The sequence below is a fragment of the Pezoporus flaviventris genome, unplaced genomic scaffold, assembly GCF_033815535.1.
Source record: "Pezoporus flaviventris isolate CSIRO_AGI_PZ_B2104156 unplaced genomic scaffold, CSIRO_AGI_Pfla_v1 ptg000142l, whole genome shotgun sequence".
NCBI classification, from domain to species: Eukaryota; Metazoa; Chordata; class Aves; order Psittaciformes; family Psittacidae; genus Pezoporus; species Pezoporus flaviventris.
The window spans coordinates 48477-72835 of record NW_026892690.1 but is presented as its reverse complement, the minus strand read 5'-3'; the positions used below and the strand labels follow the sequence as shown (position 1 = coordinate 72835).

At 68.9% G+C, this 24359-nt stretch overlaps 3 protein-coding genes across 3 annotated transcripts; all 3 read right to left on the bottom strand.

The window, feature by feature from the left end:
- Nucleotides 1-725: 725 nt before the first annotated feature.
- LOC133282816 (sphingomyelin phosphodiesterase 5-like) lies at nucleotides 726-8351 on the bottom strand. The gene is made up of 8 exons (XM_061479097.1): nucleotides 8133-8351; nucleotides 3909-4939; nucleotides 3768-3840; nucleotides 3551-3691; nucleotides 2566-2655; nucleotides 2226-2289; nucleotides 1271-1409; nucleotides 726-821 (listed from the first exon to the last, which is right to left on the bottom strand). The coding sequence occupies exons 1-8, from the start codon at nucleotides 8158-8160 to the stop codon at nucleotides 726-728; spliced, it is 1662 nt and encodes a 553-aa protein (XP_061335081.1). The 5' UTR covers nucleotides 8161-8351.
- Nucleotides 8352-11507: 3156 nt separating this feature from the next.
- SPATC1 (spermatogenesis and centriole associated 1) lies at nucleotides 11508-14741 on the bottom strand. Its single transcript, XM_061479095.1, is given in 6 exon segments — nucleotides 11508-11840; nucleotides 11933-12072; nucleotides 12162-12476; nucleotides 12698-12904; nucleotides 13783-14224; nucleotides 14277-14741. Coding segments are annotated over 6 exon segments (1887 nt in total). The 3' UTR covers nucleotides 11508-11522.
- Nucleotides 14742-17073: 2332 nt separating this feature from the next.
- Nucleotides 17074-20199, bottom strand: GRINA (glutamate ionotropic receptor NMDA type subunit associated protein 1). The gene is made up of 6 exons (XM_061479152.1): nucleotides 19926-20199; nucleotides 19116-19228; nucleotides 18840-19040; nucleotides 18137-18265; nucleotides 17473-17616; nucleotides 17074-17281 (listed from the first exon to the last, which is right to left on the bottom strand). Exons 1-6 carry the CDS (start codon nucleotides 20197-20199, stop codon nucleotides 17132-17134), a joined length of 1011 nt encoding a protein of 336 aa, XP_061335136.1. The 3' UTR covers nucleotides 17074-17131.
- Nucleotides 20200-24359: the final 4160 nt, after the last annotated feature.

Sequence of the window (24359 nt, the reverse complement as noted above, 5' to 3'; positions counted from 1 at the left end):
TGCCGGATCAGTGTTAGATCACTGCTGGATCAGCACCAGATCAGTGCCACGATGGTGCCGGATCAGTGCTGGATCAGTGTTAGATCACTGCCGGATCAGCACCAGATCAGTGCCACGATGGTGCCAGATCAGTGTCGGATCCGTGCTGGATCCGTGCTGGATCAGCGGCACATTGACACCAGCACCATGTCCCAGTCACCCCTTGTCCCAGTGTCCCGGTGTCCCGGTGTCCCAGTGTCCCGGTGCTGGTGTCGCTGTGTCCCAGTGCCCCGGTGTTGCTGTGTCCTGGTGCTGGTGTCCCGGTGCTGGTGTCCCGGTGCTGGTGTCCCGGTGTCCCAGTGTCCCGGTACTGGAGTGCCGGTGTTGCTGTGTCCCAGTGCCGGTGTCCCGGTGCTGCGGTGCCGGTGTTGCTGTGTCCCAGTGCCGGTGTCCCGGTGCTGCGGTGCCGGTGTTGCTGTGTCCCAGTGCCGGTGTCCCGGTGCTGCGGTGCCGGTGTTGCTGTGTCCCAGTGCCGGTGTCCCGGTGCTGCGGTGCCGGTGTCGCTGTGTCCCAGTGCCGGTGTTGCTGTGTCCCAGTGCCGGTGTCCCGGTGCTGCGGTGCCAGTGTCGCTGTGTCCCAGTGCCGGTGTTGCTGTGTCCCAGTGCCGGTGCTGCGGTGCCGGTGTCGCTGTGTCCCAGTGCCGGTGTCCCGGTGCTGCGGTGCCGGTGCCGGTGCCGGTGTTGTTGTCAGGGCGCGCCGGGGCCCACGTGCAGGCTGAGGGCCACGGGCAGGTGATCGGAGCACGTGGCCAAGCGGGTGATGAAGGAGACGGCGGCGACGTCCTGGGGACAGGGGATGGGGGGCTCAGGGGGGTCAGGGGGGTCAGGGGGGTCAGGGGGGTCAGGGGGGGCTCAGGGGGGTTGGGGGTTCAGGGGGGCCTAAGGGGGGGTCAGGGGGGTCAGGGGGGGCTCAGGGGGGTCAGGGGGGGCTCAGGGGGGGCTCAGGGGGGTTGGGGGTTCAGGGGGGCCTAAGGGGGGGTCAGGGGGGCTCAGGGGGGTCAGGGGGGGCTCAGGGGGGGTCAGGGGGGGCTCAGGGGGGTCAGGGGGCGCTAAGGGGGGGTCAGGGGGGGCTCAGGGGGGGTCAGGGGGGGTCAGGGGGCGCTAAGGGGGCTCAGGGGGGTCAGGGGGGGTCAGGGGGCTCAGGGGGGGTCAGGGGGGTCAGGGGGGCTCAGGGGGGTCAGGGGGGCTCAGGGGTCTCGGGTTCCCCCCCCATTGCAGCTCTCACCGTGCGCAGCGGCGGCCGCGGCCCGGAACACGGCGTAATCCAAGCGGCGGCCCCGGCACGGGGCGGGGAAGGAGGCGTCCGGGAGCCCCGAGGCCAGGATGGGGCCCGCCAGGAACCGGCAGCGGCCACCGGGAGAGGAGAGGGTCCTGGGGGGACACGGGAGGGCAGTGAGGGGGGCACGGGGGGGGGACAGGGAGGGAGGGGGGCAGAGAGGGATGGGGGCACTGCGGGATGGGGGCAGAGGGGGATGGGGGCAGAGAGGGATGGGGGCAGAGTGGGATGGGGGCAGAGTGGGATGGGGGCAGAGTGGGATGGGGGCAGCACGGGATGGGGGCACTGCGGGATGGGGGCAGAGTGGGATGGGGGCACTGCGGGATGGGGGCAGAGTGGGATGGGGGCAGAGTGGGATGGGGGCAGCGCGGGATGGGGGCAGCACGGGATGGGGGCACTGCGGGATGGGGGCAGAGAGGGATGGGGGCAGAGAGGGATGGGGGCACTGCGGGATGGGGGCAGAGCGGGATGGGGGCACTGCGGGATGGGGCAGAGCGGGATGGGGGCACTGTGGCACCCGGTCAGCACGGGATGGGGACAGCACAAAGTGAGGGAAGGGCACCAGGGCACCACGGTGACACCAGAGCACCGCAGTGACACCAGGGCACCACGGTGACACCAGGGCACCGGGACACTCCGGCATGAAGACACCAGGGGATGGGGGACTTGGGATGGGGAATGCAGCAGGACAGGGGCGCCATGGGATAGGGACAAGGGGGAAGTGGAATGGGGACGTGAGGACACCATGGCAGAGGGAAACAGTGGCATGGGGACATGATGGAATGGGGACGTGGGGACTTGGGGACATGGGGGCACAGGGATGGGGTGGCACAGGGACCTCATGGCACAGGGATGGCCCCCCCCCCCCCCCAGGGCTTTGATGGCCTTTCCCCATGTCCCCTCCCCATCACCTCTTCATCTTCTCCGGGGTGGACACGGGCTCCTCATAGATCTCCAGGTAGTTGAGGAGAGTGCCTGGGAACAGGGGAGATGGGGCACATAAGGATATGGGGGAGATGGGGCACATAAGGATATGGGGGAGATGGGGCACATAAGGACATGGGGGGAGATGGGGCACATAAGGATATGGGGGAAGATGGGGCAGATAAGGATATGGGGGGAGATGGGGCACATAAGGATATGGGGGGAGGTGGACACAGGGGTTGGGACAAGTGGTGATGAGAACAGGGACGGTGCCCGGGCCAGGCCACGCTGTGTCCCTGGCGGGTGGCAGGGGGTGCCCAGTCCCACCTATGGCCCAGGGCTCATCCTGCCCCGGTCCCTGGCGGCACGGGTCCTGGTAGAGCTCGAAGAGCCGGTGCCGCTGGTTGAGCTGGTCACCTGCGGGCAGGGACGCAGAGGGGGTCACCCCATGGACAACGCGTGCTCCCTGTGCCCTCAGGTCCCTCAGTCCCCATGTCTCCTATCCCCATGTCCCTATGTCCCCATATCGCCTATCCCCATGTCCCTCAGTCCCCATATCCCCTATCCCCATGTCTCTATGTCCCCTATCCCCATGTCCCTCAGTCCCCATGTCCCCTATCCCCATGTCCCTATGTCCCCATATCGCCTATCCCCATGTCCCTCAGTCCCCATATCCCCTATCCCCATGTCTCTATGTCCCCTATCCCCATGTCCCCTCTCTCCATGTCCCCTACCCCCTATCCCCATGTCCCCTATCCCCACCTCCCCTATCCCCTATCCCCTATCCCCACCTCCCCTATCCCCACCTCCCCATCTCCCGTATCCCCTATCCCCACGTCCCCTACCCCCATCTCCCCTATCCCCACCTCCCCTGTCCCCCTATCCCCTATCCCCACGTCCCCTATCCCCCTGTACCCTATCCCCACCTCCCCTGTCCCCCTATCCCCACGTCCCCTATCCCCCCGTCCCCTATCCCCACCTCCCCTATCCCCTATCCCCTATCCCCCTGTCCCCTATTCCCCTATCCCCACGTCCCCCATCCCCACGTCCCCTATCCCCATCTCCCCCATCCCCACCTCCCCTGTCCCCCTATCCCCACGTCCCCTATCCCCCCGTCCCCTATCCCCACCTCCCCTATCCCCACGTCCCCTATCCCCCTGTCCCCTATCCCCCTATCCCCTATCCCCTATCCCCCCGTCCCCTATCCCCCATCCCCACGTCCCCCATCCCCACGTCCCCCATCCCCACGTCCCCCACCCCCACGTCCCCATGTCCCCAGGTCCCCCCCGTCCGTTCCCCCCCGTGTCCCCACCGCGGGAGCAGTTGTCGAAGTTGAGGTCCCCGCAGAGGACGTCGAAGGCCACCAGGTCCCCGCTGCGCTCCTGCTCCTGCTGGAACCGCTGCAGCCAGCGCAGCGCCAGCGTCAGCTGCGCGTCCCGGACGGCGCCGTCCCCTGCGGCACACGGGGGCCGTGGAACCGCTGCGCTGCCGCCCCCCGGCCCGCTCCGTCCCCGCCGCCCGCCGCTCACCGGCCGGCGCCTGCAGGTGCGTGCAGCCCACGTAGCCCACGATGCGGCGGTGCCGCGCCGAGCCCAGCTGCACCTGCGGGACGACAGCGGCCTCAGCGGGGCCCCGGCACCGCGGCGGGGCCCGGCGGGACCCGCGCTCACCTGGACCATGAGCAGCCCCTTGTCGGCCATCGCGTCCTCCCGGGCGCCGTTGGGGAAGCTGCGGAAGGCGGCGGCCAGCACCGGGAAGCGGCTGGCGAGGAACAAGCCGCTGCCGAGCAGCCGCAGGCGCCCGCGGCGCAGCCCCCCCGTGCCCACCTCCGAGATAACGTGCGGGAACACGCGGCCGAGCCGGCGGCGGAGACACGCGGCGGCCGCGCCGTCGAACACCTCCTGCAGGCAAAGGACGTCGGCGGCCGGCGGGAAGCGCTCGGACAGCGGCGGCTCCGGCTCCGTCAGCGGCGGCTCCGGCTCCGTCAGCGGCGGCTCCGGCTCCGTCACCGGCGGCTCCGGTTCCCTCACCGGCGGCTCCGGCTCCGCCATCGGCGGCTCCGGCTCCGTCAGCGGCGCCTCCACCTCGGGCATCTCCAGGGCCACGCCGCGCTCGGTGCTCAGGGTCCCTCCGTAGCCGTTGGCTCCGCGGTGCCGCGGCTCCACCAGGCCCGCGCGGTCGCTGCCGGGGTCCGGTGGGGCCGGGACGAGGCGCCGGGCGATGTCCGCTGCCCGCTGCGGGGTCTGCCCCAGGTTGCTGAACTTGGCCAAGCCGCTGGGCAGGAGGCAGAGGTTGGCGCTGACGAAGGTGAAGGTCCGGGGCTGCCGCAGGTCCCACGGCTCGGCCGGCGCCGCCGCCGTGTGCTGGTAAAGGAAGGGGCTCCGCGCCGCCTGCAGCGGCAGCCACAGCAGCAGCCCCAGCGCCGTGAGGGGCAGCGAGAGCAGCAGCAGCACCGCGAGCACCGGCCCCGCCACCGCCCGAGCGGCGCAACCGCGGCACCAAGCGCACGGCCGCCGCCGCCGCCGCTCCGCCGTCGTGGGCCGCAGGTCCAGGAGCCGGTTGAGGGCCCAGGAGCCGGGAGCCAGCAGCGCCCGAGCCACGGCGTCCAGAGCCGCCAGCGCGGGGCTGCGGAACGGGGCCTGCGGCAGCCGCATCCCCTGGGGCGCGCTCAGCGCGGGGTCCCCGCCGCAGCCGCTGACACCTGCGGGACACGGAGCCGCGTTGGGACCGAGCGGCCGCAGCCGGAGCCGCCCCCGCGGGAGCCTCCGCGTCCCCCGTGAGCGCCCCGCGCGGCTCCGGGTCCGACGGAAGCACCGGAGCGGGCCGGGGGCCGCGGAGCAACCGGAGCCCGAGCACCGGCACCCACGGAGACCCCGGCACCGGCGGCACTCCCGGCAGCGCCGCTCGCCCGCGCCCGGGAGCCTCCGTCCGGCCGCGGGAGCCGGGAAGGGGCTGAGCCGCGGCGGCGCCGGGACTGGCCCGACGGGTTCCCGGTACCTGCGGGGGGCAGGACCCGGCGCCACGGGCGAAAACACCGCGTCTGCCCCGGCACCGCCGGCTGCGCCAGGGAGCCCTGAGCGAGCCTGACCGGGTCTGAGTGAGCCCTGAGCGAGCCTGACTGAGCCTGACTGAGCCTGACCGGGTCTGAGCGAGCCCTGAGCGAGCCCTGACCGGGTCTGAGCGAGCCCTGAGCGAGCCCTGACCGGGTCTGAGCGAGACCTGAGCGAGCCTGAGTGAGCCCTGACTGAGCCTGACTGAGCCTGACTGAGCCTGACCGGGTCTGAGTGAGCCCTGAGCGAGCCCTGAGCGAACCTGACTGAGCCTGACCGGGTCTGACCGGGTCTGAGTGAGACCTGAGACCTGAGCGAGCCTGACTGAGCCTGACCGGGTCTGAGCGAGCCCTGAGCGAGCCTGACTGAGCCTGACCGGGTCTGAGCGAGCCCTGAGCGAGCCTGACTGAGCCTGACCGGGTCTGAGCGAGCCCTGAGCGAACCTGACCGGGTCTGAGTGAGACCTGAGTGAGCCCTGAGCGAACCTGACCGGGTCTGAGTGAGACCTGAGTGAGACCTGAGCGAACCTGACTGGGTCTGAGCGAGCCTGACTGAGCCTGACTGAGCCTGACCGGGTCTGAGTGAGACCTGAGTGAGACCTGAGCGAACCTGACTGAGCCTGACCGGGTCTGAGTGAGACCTGAGTGAGACCTGAGCGAGTCTGAGAGAGCCCTGCCTGAGCCCGGGTCCTGCCTGAGCCTGAGCCCAAGCCCAAGCCCGAGCCCTGCCTGAGCTTGAGCCCTGCCTGAGTCCTGCCTGAGCCGTAGCCCTGCTCCAGCCTGAGTCCTGTCTGAGTCTGACCTGACCCTACCTGAGTACTGACTGAGCCTGGGTTTTACCTAAGCTTGAGTCCTGTCTGTCCTGCCCACGTCTGACCTGACCCTACCTGAGTACTGACTGAGCCTGGGTCTTGCCTAAGCTTGAGTCCTGTCTGAGTCCTGTCTGAGTCCTGCCTGAGTCTGACCTGACCCAACCTGAGTACTGACTGAGCCTGGGTCTTGCCTAAGCTTGAGTCCTGTCTGTCCTGCCCAAGTCTAACCTGACCCTGCCAGAGTCCTGCCCACGTCCGGGGCCCTGCCCAAGTCCCGAGTCCTGCTCCAGCCTGAGTCCTGTCTGAGTCCTGCCCTCCTGCGCCCACTGCCAGCGTGGGATGCTGCTGGGCACTGGGGATGCTGGGGTCACTGGGAGCGCTGGGGCTGCTCCAACCCATCCCAGGTCCCGGTACACGCAGCCGCTCAGGGCTGTGTTGGCTGGTGGTGTCCCTGGCCTGGCACCAACCTTGGCTCCATCCCCGCTGCTGCCATGGGGCCAGGGCACAGCCATGGGGCTGGTTCCCACCTCACTGACCCCAGCACGGCCCTGGCACAGCTCTGGCACGGCCCCAGCACGGTTCTGGCACACTTCCTGCCCCATGGTTCCTGCCCCACGGCGCTGGCGCAGCTCCGAATGACTCAGCCCAGGGCCCGGCACTTCCCAGTGGCTCCCACATCCCACGGGAAGGTCAATCACTGTCACGGGAGTGTGAGTGTGCGGGGAGCGGCCCCCGCGGTGCCGGGGTCACCGTGAGCCATGGACAGGCAGCCACAGCGGAGCCGGCAGAGCCGGTGGGGCCGAACACGGAGCGGGAGCAGGAACAGGGAGCAGGGAACAGGGAGAAGCAGGCAGCAGTCGTTGTTCTCACAGGACTGATGTGGGCATTGTGCAGGCAGCAGAACCAGCATTGACCCACGGTGCAGGCAGCAGAACCACCATTGACCCATTGCCCCACGGTGCAGGCAAGCACCGGGAAGAGGCATTGACCCATTGCCCCACGGTGCAGGAAACAGCAGGAAGAGTCATTGACCCATTGCACCACAGTGCAGGAAGCAGCACTGCCCCATTGCCCCACAGTGCAGGAAGCAGCAGGAAGCAGCATTGCCCCATTGCCGCACAGTGCAGGAAGCATCTGGAAGCAGCATTGCCCCATTGCCCCACAGTGCGGGCAGCAGCTGGAAGCAGCATTGCCCCATTGCCGCACAGTGCAGGAAGCATCTGGAAGCAGCATTGCCCCATTGCCCCACAGTGCGGGCAGCAGCCGGAAGCAGCATTGCCCCATTGCCCCACAGTGTGGGCAGCCGCCGGAAGCAGCATTGCCCCATTGCCCCACAGTCTGGGCAGCAGCCGGAAGCAGCATTGCCCCATTGCCCCACAGTGTGGGCAGCAGCCGGAAGCAGCATTGCCCCATTGCCGCACAGTGCGGGCAGCAGCTGGAAGCAGCATTGCCCTATTGCCTTATGGTGGGGGCAGTAGCAGGAAGTGGCATTTCCCGTGGTACAGGCAGGAGAACCGGCAGTGTTGGCAGGGCGGGCAGCACCAGGGCCCCCGGTGCTGTGTTTGCCCAGCACCTGCCTGTTTGCCTGCACCGCGCTGCCTGTACCTTGCTGCCTGTCCTGTGCTGCCCAGCAGCTCCTGCCCGCCACTGCCTTCGGTGCTGGCAATGGAATGAGTGGCACCGACCCCCAGGGCTGGTTCCTTCCCTGAGATCCCGGCTGCCCTGAGCTGCCCGCATCAGCCCCTGCCCTCACCAGCCCTGAGCTGCCCGCACCAGTCCCCTGCCCTCACCAGCCCCTGCCCTCACCAGTCCCCTGCCCGCACCAGTCCCCTGCCCGCACCAGTCCCCTGCCCTCACCAGCCCCTGCCCTCACCAGTCCCCTGCCCGCACCAGTCCCCTGCCCTCACCAGCCCCTGCCCGCACCAGCCCCTGCCCACACCAGCCCCTGCCCTCACCAGCCCCTGCCCACACCAGTCCCTCTGCCGCCGGCCTCGGTCACGCCACGTCCCGTGTTCCCGGTGCCCGCCGCTCACCTTCAGACTCCAGGGCCCCGGGCGCCATGGCCAAAGCCACCAACACGGGAGGCTCCGGCCCCGCTGCCGACGGTCACCGGCGGCTCCGCAGGTCACAAACATCCGCTGGCTGCGGCCGGGCCCGGTGCCCGGGCTGGCGACATTCCTGCCGCGGTGCGTGGCCAGCGCCGCACCTCCTCTTCCACCTGCGGGCAGGGGCCGGCACAGTGCGGGCAGGGGTGGGCACGGTGCGGGCAGGGGTGGGCACGGTGAGGGCAGGGGCGGGTATGGGGCGGGCAGGGGCGGGCAGCGGTACGGACGAGGTCTGGCAGTGGTAAGGCAGGGAGCCGGAGCTGCTGGTGCTGCACCTTGCCCGGCTGGTTCAACCGGCGCTGTAACCCCTTGTCTGCCGCGTCCTGGCTGTGCCGGTGCCCGGGGGGGTGGTGACGGGCGCAGGGTGACGGGTGCAGGGTGACAGGTGCTGGGTGCTGGGCGCAGGGTGCTGGGTGCAGGGTGTTGGGTGCAGGGTGCTGAGTGCTGGGTGCTGAGTGCTGAGTGCAGGGTGCTGAGTGCTGGGTGCTGTGTGCAGGGTGTTGGGTGCAGGGTGCTGAGTGCTGGGTGCAGGGTGCTGTGTGCAGGGTGCGGGTGCTGTCCCCTACCTGGCTGCTTCTCGGTGAGCTCCGGCTGCGCTCGGCCCGGCCCCGCGTGTCCGCTCGTTTCCCGTCGGCGCCGGCTGACTCCGCGCTGCTTTTCCCCTTCCTGCCACGGGCAGCGCGGAGCCGGGGCTGAGGCGGGGCTGAGCCCCCCAGAAACCTGCGCCCAGCACCGGCCCGGCCCCTCCCGGGCTCACCTCAGGACCAGGGGTGCCCGTGCCCCCCTCCGCGGGGCTGCCCCCTCCCTCCCGTGCTCCCGGGGCCGGTTCCAGGCTCCCGCTTCCGCATCCGAGCGGCGGCGGCTGCCAAAGGGAACAGGGAAAAGAGCCACGGCCTTGACCGCGGGGTGACCCCCCCCTCCCTGCACCGGTGTCTGTAACCCTGCCTGCACCCAGCACCCTGCCTGCACCCAGCACCGCTGCCTGTAACCCTGCCTGCACCCAGCACCGGTGTCTGTAACCCTGCCTGCACCCAGCACCGCTGCCTGTAACCCTGCCTGCACCCAGCACCGGTGTCTGTAACCCTGCCTGCACCCAGCACCGGTGTCTGTAACCCTGCCTGCACCCAGCACCGGTGTCTGTAAGCCGGCCTGCACCCAGCACCCTGCCTGCACCCAGCACCGCTGCCTGCACCCAGCACCGCTGCCTGTAACCCTGCCTGCACCCAGCACTGGTGTCTGTAACCCTGCCGGCACCCAGCACCGGTGTCTGTAACCCTGCCTGCACCCAGCACCCTGCCTGCACCCAGCACCGGTGTCTGTAACCCTGCCGGCACCCAGCACCGCTGCCTGTAACCCTGCCTGCACCCAGCACCGCTGCCTGTAACCCTGCCTGCACCCAGCACTGGTGTCTGTAACCCTGCCTGCACCCAGCTCCCTGCCTGCACCCAGCACCGCTGCCTGTAACCCTGCCTGCACCCAGCACCGCTGCCTGTAACCCTGCCTGCACCCAGCACCGCTGCCTGTAACCCTGCCTGCACCCAGCACTGGTGTCTGTAACCCTGCCTGCACCCAGCTCCCTGCCTGCACCCAGCACCGCTGCCTGTAACCCTGCCTGCACCCAGCACCGCTGCCTGTAACCCTGCCTGCACCCAGCACCGGTGTCTGTAACCCTGCCTGCACCCAGCACTGGTGTCTGTAACCCTGACTGCACCCAGCACCCTGCCTGCACCCAGCACCGCTGCCTGCACCCAGCACCGCTGCCTGTAACCCTGCCTGCACCCAGCACCGGTGTCTGTAACCCTGCCTGCACCCAGCACCGGTGTCTGTAACCCGGCCTGCACCCAGCACCGCTGCCTGTAACCCTGCCGGCACCCAGCACCGGTGTCTGTAACCCGGCCTGCACCCAGCACCCTGCCTGCACCCAGCACCGGTGTCTGTAACCCTGCCGGCACCCAGCACCCTGCCTGCACCCAGCACCGCTGCCTGTAACCCTGCCTGCACCCAGCACCGGTGTCTGTAACCCTGCCGGCACCCAGCACCGCTGCCTGTAACCCTGCCTGCACCCAGCACCGGTGTCTGTAACCCTGCCTGCACCCAGCACCGCTGCCTGTAACCCTGCCTGCACCCAGCACCGCTGCCTGTAACCCTGCCTGCACCCAGCACCGGTGTCTGTAACCCTGCCTGCACCCAGCACCGCTGCCTGTAACCCTGCCTGCACCCAGCACCGGTGTCTGTAACCCTGCCTGCACCCAGCACCGCTGCCTGTAACCCTGCCTGCACCCAGCACCGGTGTCTGTAACCCTGCCTGCACCCAGCACCGGTGTCTGTAACCCTGCCTGCACCCAGCACCGGTGTCTGTAACCCGGCCTGCACCCAGCACCCTGCCTGCACCCAGCACCGCTGCCTGCACCCAGCACCGCTGCCTGTAACCCTGCCTGCACCCAGCACTGGTGTCTGTAACCCTGCCGGCACCCAGCACCGCTGCCTGTAACCCTGCCTGCACCCAGCACCGCTGCCTGTAACCCTGCCTGCACCCAGCACCGGTGTCTGTAACCCTGCCTGCACCCAGCACCGCTGCCTGTAACCCTGCCTGCACCCAGCACCGGTGTCTGTAACCCTGCCTGCACCCAGCACCGCTGCCTGTAACCCTGCCTGCACCCAGCACCGCTGCCTGTAACCCTGCCTGCACCCAGCACCGGTGTCTGTAACCCTGCCTGCACCCAGCACCGGTGTCTGTAACCCTGCCGGCACCCAGCACCCTGCCTGCACCCAGCACCGCTGCCTGTAACCCTGCCTGCACCCAGCACCGGTGTCTGTAACCCTGCCTGCACCCAGCACCGCTGCCTGTAACCCTGCCTGCACCCAGCACCGGTGTCTGTAACCCTGCCTGCACCCAGCACTGGTGTCTGTAACCCTGCCTGCACCCAGCACTGGTGTCTGTAACCCTGCCTGCACCCAGCACCGCTGCCTGTCACCCTGCCTGCACCCAGCACCGGTGTCTGTAACCCTGCCTGCACCCAGCACCGCTGCCTGTAACCCTGCCTGCACCCAGCACCGGTGTCTGTAACCCTGCCTGCACCCAGCACTGGTGTCTGTAACCCTGCCTGCACCCAGCACTGGTGTCTGTAACCCTGCCTGCACCCAGCACCGCTGCCTGTCACCCTGCCTGCACCCAGCACTGGTGTCTGTAACCCTGCCTGCACCCAGCTCCCTGCCTGCACCCAGCACCGCTGCCTGTAACCCCGCGTGCCCCCAGCGCCGCCGCACACGCCGTTGTTGCTCTGGCTCAGGTTTATTGCCCGGTGCCGGTGCCGGCGCTCACCAGAAGAAGAGCGGGTGCCCGTCCTCCCTGGCCAGCGCCTCCAGGCACTCCAGCAGCACCATCGCGTCCCGCAGCGCCGCCCGCGGCACCGTCTCGGCCAGGACGCGGCGCAGGAAGGCCGGGCTGTGCCGGGGGTCGGGGCTGCTGGGCCCCGCCAGGACGCCGAAGGCGTTCACCAGCGCCTCGCTGAAGGCGGGGTGCACCGAGGGGCTGTAGCCCAGCGCCTGCAGCCGCCGCATCACGCCCAGGTAGCGCCGCACGGCCGCCACGCAGCCCCGCTCGTCGAAGCTGCCCGGGACCGCGTTCAGCGCCGTCTGCGGGGGTTGGGGGGGGGGAGAGCGCCGGGTGAGCGCCGCGGGTCCCCGCCGGGCTGGCGGGGGCGGGGGGGGGCCGCAGGGCTCGGTACCGTCATGATCCTCTCGGGGATGGTGGCGACGGTGAAGCCGTAGAGCCGCGCGTGGTCGGGGAAGACGCTGGCGAGGATGCGGCGGTCGAGCTGGAACGCGATCTCACCCACCAGCGGCTCCCAGGGCCGGTGCCGGCTCCCTGCGGGGCCCCCGGCGGACGGAGTCAGCCCCGCACATCGGCAGCGCCACCGCGGCCCCGAGCTCCCCGCTGAGGCCCCCCCCGCTCACCTGGTGAACCCGAGACCGGCGGCGAGTCCTGCCCCGCCGCCGGCCCCGGCAGCTCCAACCCCGGTGCTTGCGGTGCTGCCGGGGGCGCCGCCGGGGCCGGGGCCGGGGCCGGGGCCGGGGCCGGGGCCGGTGGGAAGGGGTGCGGGGGGGGCCCGGCCGCCGCCGGCCGCAGGTCCGACAGCCTCATGCTGCTGCTGCTGCTCAGCTCCAGCGTCACGGGAGGGGTCCGGGAGCCGGCGGGGCTGAAGCGGTTCAGGGGGCACGAGAGCCGCAGGCTGTCAGCGCCGGGGGGGCCGGGCACGGTCACCGGGAGCGCTGCCGGGGAGGAGAAGACTGGGGGGGGGCTGCAGTGGAACCATCAGCCCAGGGCTGGGGCTGGGGTTAGGATGGGATGGGATGGGAATGGTTGGGGATGGGATTAGGATGGGGATGGGGATGAGGATGGATGGGGATGGAGATTGACTGGGATGGATGGGGATGGGATGGGATAGGGTTAGGGTGGAGATTGGGTGGGATGGAAAGCCCCCTCCGTATACATCTCATCCTGCCATCAGCGAATATCATGCCGCTGCTCAAGTTGCTGTTCATGCCGCTGCTGATGCCGGCGCTGCCGCTGATGCCGGCGCTGCTGTCGGTGACTGTCGAGCCCAGCGGCAGCGGAGCCCAGGGTCCATCCTGCGACTGCTGCGTGATGTCCCACGGGGAGCTCTGCTGCAGCGGTGCCAGCTCTGGCGCGCCGCTCGCTGCAGTGCTGTGGTCAGTGCATGTGCCACCGCCACCACAACCCTCTGCCACCACCAGCGCAACCCTCTGCCACCACCACCGCAACCCTCTGCCACCACCACCACAACCCTCTGCCATCACCACCATAACCCCTCTGCCACCGCCACCACAACCCTCTGCCACCACCACCACAACCCTCTGCCACCACCACCACAACCCTCTGCCACCACCACCGCAACCCTCTGCCACCATCACCGCAACCCTCTGCCACCATCACCGCAACCTTCTGCCACCACCACCACTGCAACCCTTTGCCACCACCACCATAACCCCTCTGCCACCACCACCACCACAACCCTCTGCCACCACCACTATAACCCCTCTGCCACCACCACTGCAACCCTCTGCCATCACCACCATAACCCCTCTGCCACCGCCACCGCAAGCCCTCTGCCACCACCAACATAACCCCTCTGCCACCACCACCACCGCAACCCTCTGCCACCACCACCACAACCCTCTGCCATCACCACCATAACCCCTCTGCCACCACCACCACAACCCTCTGCCATCACCACCACAACCCCTCTGCCACCACCACCATAACCCTTCTGCCACCACCACCACCGCAACCCTCTGCCATCACCACCACAACCCTCTGCCACCACCACCGCAACCTCTCTGCCATCATCACCACAACCTCTCTGCCACCACCACCACCACAACCCTCTGCCATCACCACCACCGCAACCCTCTGCCACCACCACCGCAACCTCTCTGCCACCACCACCACCGCAACCTCTCTGCCACCACCGCCGCAACCTCTCTGCCATCACCACCACAACCCCTCTGCCACCTCCACTGCCGAGGTGTTTCCTGTGCCACCACGGCCACCCACCCGTGCCAGGGAAGGGGAAGTAGCCGCTGTGGGTCCCGAGCGGCGGTGCGGAGCCGGGCACACCCCGCTGGCATTGCCGGAGCTGCCGCTGGTCCTGCAGCCGCCCCACAGCTCGCGCCAGCTCCTCGTTCTCCGCCAGCAGCGCCTGGATCTCGCGGCGCAGGCGGTCATAGCAGGCCAGGACCGTGAGCCCCGCGCGCGGCACCGGCTCCATGGGCTGCCCGGTGGTGCCAGCGGCAGCCCCGTGGAACCCGGGGGGAGCCGGGGCCCTGGTTCCATGGGGACGTCACAAAGGGACATCGCCCCCAACACCCAGCGCGGCCGCGGGCGCCCGGCACTGCCATGGCGCTCTGCCCCGGGAAGCACCCGCTCCACCGGCACGAGGAGGGGTCGCTGCTGCCGGGGGGCCCCGTGCTGCGCCCCTGCCTCCATCCCCCTCGCTCTGGGCCCGCAGGACCTCAGCTGGGGCCGTGCTGCGGCACGTGCTGGGTCACCGCGCCGCTGCCACCGCCGGCACCCCTGTGGGGAGCCTGGCTCAGCCCTTCCGGCTGCCGGGACCCCCGCGACGGCTGCGCCGGCCCCGCTTCCCCGGCCCCGCTCCACCACGCGTGGCCCAGCGCGCCCGCACGCTCCACGGAGAGCCTCGGCAGCGCCGACCCGAGCCCCAGCGCTGGGAGCCCCCCGGCACCGCCGTGCCCCGGTGCGGAGGAGGAGGCCCTCAGCACCACGCTGCCGCTGTGCCGGCTCAGCGCCAGCGCCAGCACCGCCATCGACCGCCGCTCCTTCCTCGCCACGGGCCTGGCCGCCGAGCTGCTGGAGGAGCTGCTGAGCCGGCGGCTGCCGGCGCCGCGGCCGGAGCAGGATGGCGGCAGCCCCGAGGAGCGCTGCTGCGCCAGCATCACCGCCTCCCCGTCACTGGAGCGGCTGCGCCGGCACAACCAGGGCTTCCAGCGCGCCATGGAGAGCTTTCGGGACCCGGCACGGGTGGCGCTGGAGGCTCCCGGCTGCCCCGGGCAGCGCTGGTGCCAGGCCCAGCACCGCGGCCACCCCTGCTGTGACCCTGCCTGGCACGTGGCCCATGGCTGCTGCGCCCGCGTGGAGCCGGTGCCGGGCATCGGGCACCAGCGTGGGCCAAAGCCCGGCCCCACGGCACCAACCCGCAGCGAAACCTCCAGCGCCCGGCAGCGCCACAAGCACCGCAGCGGCACCCGGGACGCGCACCCGGCGCCTGGCGCTGGCACCATCGTCAGCCACGAGCTGCAGCAGGGCTGGCGTGGCACCCGGGCTGCGGCCAGAGCAGGCAAGGAGCCCCAGTGGGAACCAGAGCTCAGCCGGCAGCCCTGCGGCCAGGAGGTAAGGCTTGGTGTGCTGGGCTGGCATGGAGCCTTGCCATGGGGCACAGAGCATTGCCATGTGGCACGGAGCATTGCCATGTGGCACAGTGCCATAATGGAGCATTGCCGTGTGGCATGGAGCCTTGCCATGGGGCACAGAGCATTGCCATGTGGCACGGAGCATTGCCATGTGGCACAGTGCCATAATGGAGCATTGCCGTGTGGCATGGAGCCTTGCCATGGGGCACAGAGCATTGCCATATGGCACGGAGCATTGCCATGTGGCATGGAGCTTTGCCATGTGGCACGGAGCATTGCAATGTGGCACAGTGCCATAATGGAGCATTGCCGTGTGGCATGGAGCCTTGCCATGGGGCACAGAGCATTGCCATGTGGCACGGAGCTTTGCCATGTGGCACAGAGCATTGCGATGTGGCACAGTGCCATAATGGAGCATTGCCGTGTGGCATGGAGCGTTGCCATGGGGCACAGAGCATTGCCATATGGCACGGAGCATTGCCATGTGGCATGGAGCTTTGCCATGTGGCACGGAGCATTGCGACGTGGCACAGTGCCATAATGGAGCATTGCCATATGGCACGGAGCATTGCGATGTGGCACAGTGCCATAATGGAGCATTGCCGTGTGGCATGGAGCTTTGCCATGTGGCACGGAGCATTGCGACGTGGCACAGTGCCATAATGGAGCATTGCCGTGTGGCATGGAGCTTTGCCATGTGGCACGGAGCATTGCGACGTGGCACAGTGCCATAATGGAGCATTGCCATATGGCACGGAGCATTGCAATGTGGCACAGTGCCATAATGGAGCATTGCCGTGTGGCATGGAGCTTTGCCATGTGGCACGGAGCATTGCGATGTGGCACAGTGCCATAATGGAGCATTGCCATATGGCACGGAGCACCATCATGGCTCCACCACCACTGCACCTCTCCCCCCGCAGGGTCTCGCCGTGTCGCTGCAGTGCCACGATGGACAAGTAGAGCCGGGGCCGGGCTGCGGCTGCGGCTGTGCCCTGGCCCTGAAGACCCCCCCGCAGGACATGGGCTGGATGCAGCAGGAGCAGGAGGTGCTGGTGCCACGGAGCTGCTGTCAGCAGCCGTGTGCCGCCGGTGCCACCAACATGGTGCAGGTCATCGCCAGGAGCTTCGAGCTATGGGCGCGGCAGGACCCACGTGTGCCTCTGGCGGTGCCAGGGCCTGCACAGACCTGGTGTGGCCAGGCCGGGGCCTGCGATGGTGCCCGGTGCGGGGCCTGCTCTTGAATAAAGCCCCGGCCGTGGCCGAACCCGGTATCGGTCTCGGTGTCGGTGTGACCATAACTGAGCCCATGCGGTGCCGGTGCAGGTGGGAGAGAGCAGAGGGGGCTGCCCTGGCGCTGGGGGGTGCCGGGGGCAGGGGTCCCTGCCGGCAGCCGCAGCCCCGGTTCGGCCGGGCCGGGAGAAGCAGAACCAGAGGTGGCAGAGATGAACTAACGGGGGTTTATTATTGACAGCAGGAGCCGAACGGGGGGCACGGGCTGGGCCCCCCCCGGGCGGGCAGGGACAGAGCTGAGCCCCTGCAGGGACGCTCTCAGGGTGCCTCAGCCCTGCCGTCAGCCTGGGGGCTGCCAGCACTGCCCCTGCCTGCGCGGTGAGGGGAGGTGAGGGCAGGGACAGGCAGGGGCAGGCAGGGGATGGGCAGGGACAGGCAGGGACGGGCAGGGGGAAGACAATGGGGGCAGGACGGAGGGGGCCGAGCTCCACTGCTGGGGGGGGGGGGGGCAAAGTGCTTCCAGTCCACGTTGAACGCAATAAGGGGGGGGGGGGGGGGGGAGGCTGATTCACAGCGGGGGGGTGGGGGGGGTGGGTGTCGGGGGGGGACCCCCCTGTGTTCCCCCCTGCCGCTGTGGGGGGAAAGAAACGCTTTGAGGGACACAGGGGCTCACTGGGGACACTGAGTGACACCGGTGATGGGGGGGGGTGTGACCAGGAGGGGTCATGGGGGGGGGAGTCACGTTACTCCTTGGCCCTGCCGATGATGGCGAGGATGTAGAGGAAGATGTTGATGATGTCTGTGTAGAGGTTGAGCGCGGCGAACACGTACTCCTCGGGGCTGAGCGCCAGCTGCTTGTTCCCCAGGATGAGCTGCGTGTCCACAGCCAGGAACTGCGGCGCGGGCACGGCGTGAGGGGCACAGCCCCGCCGGCACAGAGCCACCGCGCGGCCCCGCACGCAGGGGCACCCACCCAGGGGCAGGCTGAGCCCTGCCGGGGCTGGGGTTGGGCTCAGGTCCCGTCCCCCCCCTCCGCCCCGTGGGATGTGGGGCGCAGGGGGGCACAGGGGGTGGGCAGACTCACGCAGGTGAAGAGCAGGGCGCCCAGCGAGGCGTAGATGATGTCCATGATGCGGTTCCGGATGAAGATGAGGAGGATGGAGAAGAGGATCAGCACCACCAGGCAGATGATGAGGACACCCCGGCACGAGGTGAAGTCGTACTTGGTCTGGGGGGGAGACACACAGAGAGATGGGGGGCGAGGCCCAGTTTGGAGCCCCCCAGCAGGCACCGGGAGGGATGACTGGGGGGTTGTACACCCAGCTTGGAACCCCCCTGCAGTGACAAGGGGGGGTCCTACACCCAGTTCAGAGCACCCTGAGCCATTAGGGAGCAAGTGGGGGTCCTATGTCCCATTCAGAGCCCCCAGCAGGGACAAGGAGAGTCCTATACCCAGGTTGGAACCCCCCCAGCAGGGAACTGGGGGGGATCTTTGTCCAGTTTGGAGGCCCCAGCCCCAGCAGGGATCTGCCTGGGGGGAGACTGGGGGGTCCTGCACCCAGTTTGGAACCCCCAGCCCCAGTAGGAAGCTGGGGGGGGGTCGTACACCCCATTCAGAGCCCCACCAGGGACTGGGGGGGTTTGTACACCCAGTTCAGAGCTCCCAGCAGGAAGCTGGGGTAACACTGGGGGGTCCTACCCCCACTGCAGATCCCCCCCCAGGGGTTGGGGGGTGACCCCCAGCAAACCTGCAGGGAGAAGATGACGACGGTGAAGCAGACGACGACGGTGATGCCCACGGCCATGATGACAGCATCCGTGTTGTAGAAGCTGGCGATCATGCCCACCATGTAGGACAGGCTGAGGGTCAGGATGGACTGGAGGGGGACAGAGGGACACTGTCATGGACAGGGCACCCCAAAGCCATCCCCTGTGCCCCAAACCTGCCCCATTGCACCCCAACCGCCACCCCCTATGTAGGACAGGCTGAGGGTCAGGATGGACTGGAGGGGGACAGAGGGACACTGTCATGGACAGGGCACCCCAAAGCCATCCCCTGTGCCCCAAACCTGCCCCACTGCACCCCAACCCCCACCCCACCATGTAGGACAGGCTGAGGGTCAGGAGGGACTGGGGGTGCACAGAGGAACACTGTCATGGACAGGGCACCCCAAAGCCATCCCCTGTGCCCCAAACCTGCCCCATTGCACCCCAACCCCCACCCCACCATGTAGGACAGGCTGAGGGTCAGGAGGGACTGGGGGTGCACAGAGGAACACTGTCATGGACAGGGCACCCCAAAACCACCCCTGTGCCCCACCCGTACCCCAGACCTGCCCCAGCGGGTAGGACAGGCTGAGGGTCAGGAGGGACTGCGCAGGCGGGCACGGGGACCCCACATCACGGCCACGGGCGCACCCACGTCCCCTGCACCCCAAGCGCAGCACCCACCAGGGCCACCAGGTTCCAGGGGTGCTTGCGGCGGAAGTCCCCGCAGCAGCTCAGCACGATGAGCGAGATGAAGAACACGGCGTAGGACACGTAGTAGGTCCACACGTTGCGCTGCACGAAGCCCTTCACCCCTTTGAAGAAGGTGAAGGCGGCCACGAAGGCGAAGGTGACGCTCAGCTGCACCGTGAGCACCAGGAACACCTTGGGGGGGGGGACACAGGGTGACAGCGTGGCACCGGCCCCCCCGGCGGCCCCCAGGGACGGGGCAGCTCTTACCTTGCGGATGAAGGCCTGGCGCACGCTCTTGTCGTCCCAGTGCGCCGAGGGGAAGTCCTGGTTGTCATAGTACGAGGGGGGCCCGTCCTCGTGGTAGGTGCTGTGCAGGGGGGCTGCGGGGAGGAGGGGGGCAGGGGTGCCAGGGGGGCGGGGGGCCTGCCCGCCCCTGCCCTGCCCCTGCCCTGCCTGCCCCTGCCCTGCCTGCCCCTGCCCTGCCTGCCTGCCCCTGCCCTGCCTGCCCTTCCCTGCCCACTCACCCACTCTGAGGAGCAGGACTCCGGGTCTCCATGGCCCCGGGGGGGGCCAGGATGTGGCTGCAGGCACCGAGGGGAGAGCAGAGATGGGCTTGGGAGCGATCCAGGAGTTGGGGGGACCCTGGGGCTGGGGTCCGGACCCGTGGGGGGTCCCAGGGGCTGGGAGGGCACCCAGGGCCTGGGGTTTGGACCCATGGGGGGTCCCAGGGGCTGGGAGGGCACCCAGGGGCTGGGGGGGCACCCAGGGGCTGGGGTTTGGACCCGTGGGGGGCCCAGGGGCTGGGAGGGCACCCAGGGGCTGGGGTTTGGACCCATGAGGGGGTCCCAGGTGCTGGGGGGGGCACCCAGGGGCTGGGGTTTGGACCCATGGGGGCCCAGGGGCTGGGGGGGCACCCAGGGGCTGGGGTTTGCACCCATGGGGGGTCCCAGTGCCAGGGGGTTCCTGAGCTCTGTGCCCCCAGGTTGGGGCTCCCTCGCTCCCTGCACCGGGCTGACCCCCCCCCCCCCCCGGGGCTGGGCTCAGGACCCGCCCCCCCGGTGCCCCCCCGGTACTCACAGTCCTGGTCCCCGGGCACCATGGGCTGCGGCTGCGCGTAGGGCGGCTGCGCGTAGGGACCCTGCGGGTACGGCCCCGGCGGCGGGTACGGCCCGGGCGGGAAGGGCCCCGGGACCGGGTACGGAGCCGCCGGAGCGGGGAAGGGCCCCGGGGCCTGCGGGAAGGGCGGCGGCGGGAACGGCCCCGCGGGGAACGGGGGCTGCGGGAAGGAGGGGGGGGGCGGCGCGCCCGGCATCCCCTCCCCCCCCACCAGGAAGCTCTTCTCGTGGGACATCGGCGGGCAGCGACCTGCGGGGGGAGACGGAGGTCGGGGGGGGAACGGCACCCATGGGGGAGCGGCACCCATTGATACCGGCACCTAACGGGGAACGGCACCCATGGGGGAGCGGCACCCATTGATACCGGCACCCATGGGGGGGCGGCACCCATTGATAACGGCACCCATGGGGGAGCGGCACCCATTGATACCGGCACCTAACGGGGAACGGCACCCATGGGGGAGCAGCACCCATTGATACCGGCACCCATGGGGAACGGCACCCATTGATACCGGCACCCATGGGGGAACGGCACCCATTGATACCGGCACCCATGGGGAACGGCACCCATGGGGGAGCGGCACCCATTGATACCGGCACCCATGGGGGAGCGGCACCCATTGATACCGGCACCCATGGGGAACGGCACCCATTGATACCGGCACCCATGGGGAACGGCACCCATTGATACCGGCACCCATGGGGGAACGGCACCCATTGATACCGGCACCCATGGGGAACGGCACCCATGGGGGGGCGGCACCCATTGATACCGGCACCCATGGGGAGCGGCACCCATGGGGGAGCGGCACCCATTGATACCGGCACCTAACGGGGAATGGCACCCATGGGGGAGCGGCACCCATTGATACCGGCACCCATGGGGAACGGCACCCATGGGGGAGCGGCACCCATTGATACCGGCACCCATGGGGAACGGCACCCATGGGGGAGCGGCACCCATTGATACCGGCACCCATGGGGAACGGCACCCATGGGGGAGCGGCACCCATTGATACCGGCACCCATGGGGAACGGCACCCATGGGGGAGCGGCACCCATTGATACCGGCACCTAACGGGGAACGGCACCCATGGGGGGGCGGCACCTATGGGGAACGGCACCAATGGGGGAGCGGCACCCATTGATACCGGCACCTAACGGGGAATGGCACCTATGGGGGAGTGGCACCCATGGGGGAACGGCACCCATTGATACCGGCACCTAACGGGGAACGGCACCCATGGGGAGCGGCACCCATTGATACCGGCACCCAGGGGGAACGGCACCCATTGATAACAGCACCTAACGGGGAACGGCACCCAGGGGGAGCGGCACCCATTGATACCGACACCCATGGGGAGCGGCACCCAGGGGGAGTGGCACCCAACGGGGAGCGGCACCCATTGATACCGGCACCTAATGGTGAATGGCACCCAGGGGGAACGGCACCCTATGGGGAACAGCACCCAACAGGGCACGGCACCCATGGGGAATGGCACCCAATGGTGAGCAGCACTCACGGGGAACAGCACCCAAGGGGGAACGGTACCCATGGGGAGCGGCATCCATTGACACCAGCACCCATTGACACTAGCACTCAGGGGGAATGGCTCCCATGGACACGGGCACCCATGGACACGGGCACCCATTGACAGCAGCACTCATGGACAACAGCAGCCATTGACAGCAAGAGTCACTGACACCAGCACCCATGGACAGCAGCAACCAACAGACACCTGACCCATTGACACCAGCACCCAATGGCCACCAGCACCTATTGACCACAGCACCCATGGCCACCAGCACCCATTGACAGCAACACCCACTGGCCACCAGCACCCATGGGCAACAACACCCATGGACATTAACATCCATTGACAACAGCACCCAATGGCCACCAGCACCCATTGACAACAGCACCCACTGGCCACCAGCACCCATGGGCAACAACACCCATGGACATTAACATCCATTGACAACAGCACCCAATGGCCACCAGCACCCATTGACAACAGCACCCAGTGGCCACCAGCACCCATGGGCAACAACTCCCATGGACATTAACATCCATTGACAACAGCACCCAATGGCCACCAGCACCCATTGACAACAGCACCCACTGGCCACCAGCACCCCCTGCTGGCATCATCCCCCCATCACCCCCTGGGACCATCACCATCACTGCCCCAGCCAGCACCCCCATTGCTGTCACCCCATGGCTGTCACCCCCCCATTGCTGTCACCCCATGGCTGTCACCCCCATGGCTGTCACCCCCCCATTGCTGTCACCCCATGGCTGTCACCCCCCCATGGCTGTCACCCCATGGCTGTCACCCCATGGCTGTCAGCCCCCCATGGCTGTCACCCCATGGCTGTCACCCCCCCATTGCTGTCACCCCATGGCTGTCACCCCCCCATGGCTGTCACCCCATGGCTGTCACCCCATTGCTGTCACCCCATGGCTGTCACCCCCCCATGGCTGTCACCCCATTGCTGTCACCCCATGGCTGTCACCCCATGGCTGTCACCCCATTGCTGTCACCCCATGGCTGTCACCCCCCATTGCTGTCACCCCATTGCTGTCACCCCATGGCTGTCACCCCCCCATTGCTGTCACCCCATGGCTGTCACCCCCCCATGGCTGTCACCCCATGGCTGTCACCCCATTGCTGTCACCCCATGGCTGTCACCCCCCCATGGCTGTCACCCCATGGCTGTCACCCCATTGCTGTCACCCCATGGCTGTCACCCCCCCATTGCTGTCACCCCATTGCTGTCACCCCATGGCTGTCACCCCATTGCTGTCACCCCATGGCTGTCACCCCATGGCTGTCACCCCATTGCTGTCACCCCATGGCTGTCACCCCCCCATGGCTGTCACCCCATTGCTGTCACCCCATGGCTGTCACCCCCCCATGGCTGTCACCCCATTGCTGTCACCCCATGGCTGTCACCCCCCATTGCTGTCACCCCATTGCTGTCACCCCATTGCTGTCACCCCATTGCTGTCACCCCATGGCTGTCACCCCCCCATGGCTGTCACCCCATGGCTGTCACCCCATGGCTGTCACCCCCCCATTGCTGTCACCCCATGGCTGTCACCCCATGGCTGTCACCCCATTGCTGTCACCCCATGCCTGGGCCCTGTCTCGGGGTCCCCGGTGCCCGTTGGGGGCCGCGGTTCGAGGCCTGCCCAGGCCCGCTCAAGATGGCGGCCGGCGGCAGGGCCGTTGCCGTGGCAACCAGCGCGCGCCTGCTCCGGCCTGGGGAGGCCTCGGCCACGGCGGGGCCGCTGTGGGGCCGCTGTGGGGCCGCTGTGGGGCCGGCGGCCGTGGCCACCCCCCGTCACCATCCCCGCCCCCTGCCCCGCGCTCGGCCTCCCCTGGCCCGGCACGACCGGAGCCCCGGGAGCCCTCAGCGCTGAGCCCCGGCCTTACCGAACAGCGGCGGCTGCGGCAGGCGGTGAAGGCAGCGGGGACAGGCAGGGGGTGCAGGCAGTCAGTACAGGCAGCAGGGACAGGCAGGGGGGGACAGGCAGCAGGTGCAGGCAGTGGTTGCTGGTGGCGCTTGCAGTCAGTGGGTGCAGGCAGTGGGGACAGGCAGGCTATAGGCAGGGCGCAGTCAGTGGGTGCAGGCAGTGGGGACAGGCAGGCTATAGGCAGGGCGCAGTCAGTGGGTGCAGTCAGTGGGTGCAGGCAGGGGGTATAGGCAGGCTATAGGCAGGGTGCAGGCAGCGGGTGCAGGCAGTGGGTGCAGGCAGGGGGTACAGGCAGGGGGTACAGGCAGGCTATAGGCAGGGTGCAGGCAGTGGATGCAGGCAGGGGGTGCAGGCAGGGGGTACAGGCAGGGGGTACAGGCAGGCTATAGGCAGGGTGCAGGCAAAGGGTGCAGGCAGTGGGTGCAGGCAGGGGGTACAGGCAGGGGGTACAGGCAGGCTATAGGCAGGGTGCAGGCAGTGGGGACAGGCAGCGGGTGCAGGCAGGGCCCTGTGCAGAGCCCCCACCGCGGTGCCGGTGCCGCAGCGCCGGTGGCTCGGGGCCGCCGCAGCCGCCGCCAGCGCCAAGACCTGGCCGCGGCAGAACCGGAGCAGCTGCCGCCGCCGCGTGACACCGGCCCCGTGCCACCGGCAGGGACGCGGGGGGGTTGCGGCACCGCGGGAGCCCCCGGCTGCGGCTGCACCGGCACGGGGGGAGCACGGCAGCACCGGGAGCACCCCGCGGGAAGGGCGAGGGGGTGCGGGGGGGGGGGGCAGCCCCATGGGGTACAGCGGGCACAGGGAGCGGGCAGCGGGGTGAGGGGGGACACTCAGGGCTATGGGGCTGCCTGCCCGTGGGTGCACGGGATCACACAGCACGGGGTGCCGGCGCCATGGGTGCACGGGATCACGCAGTGC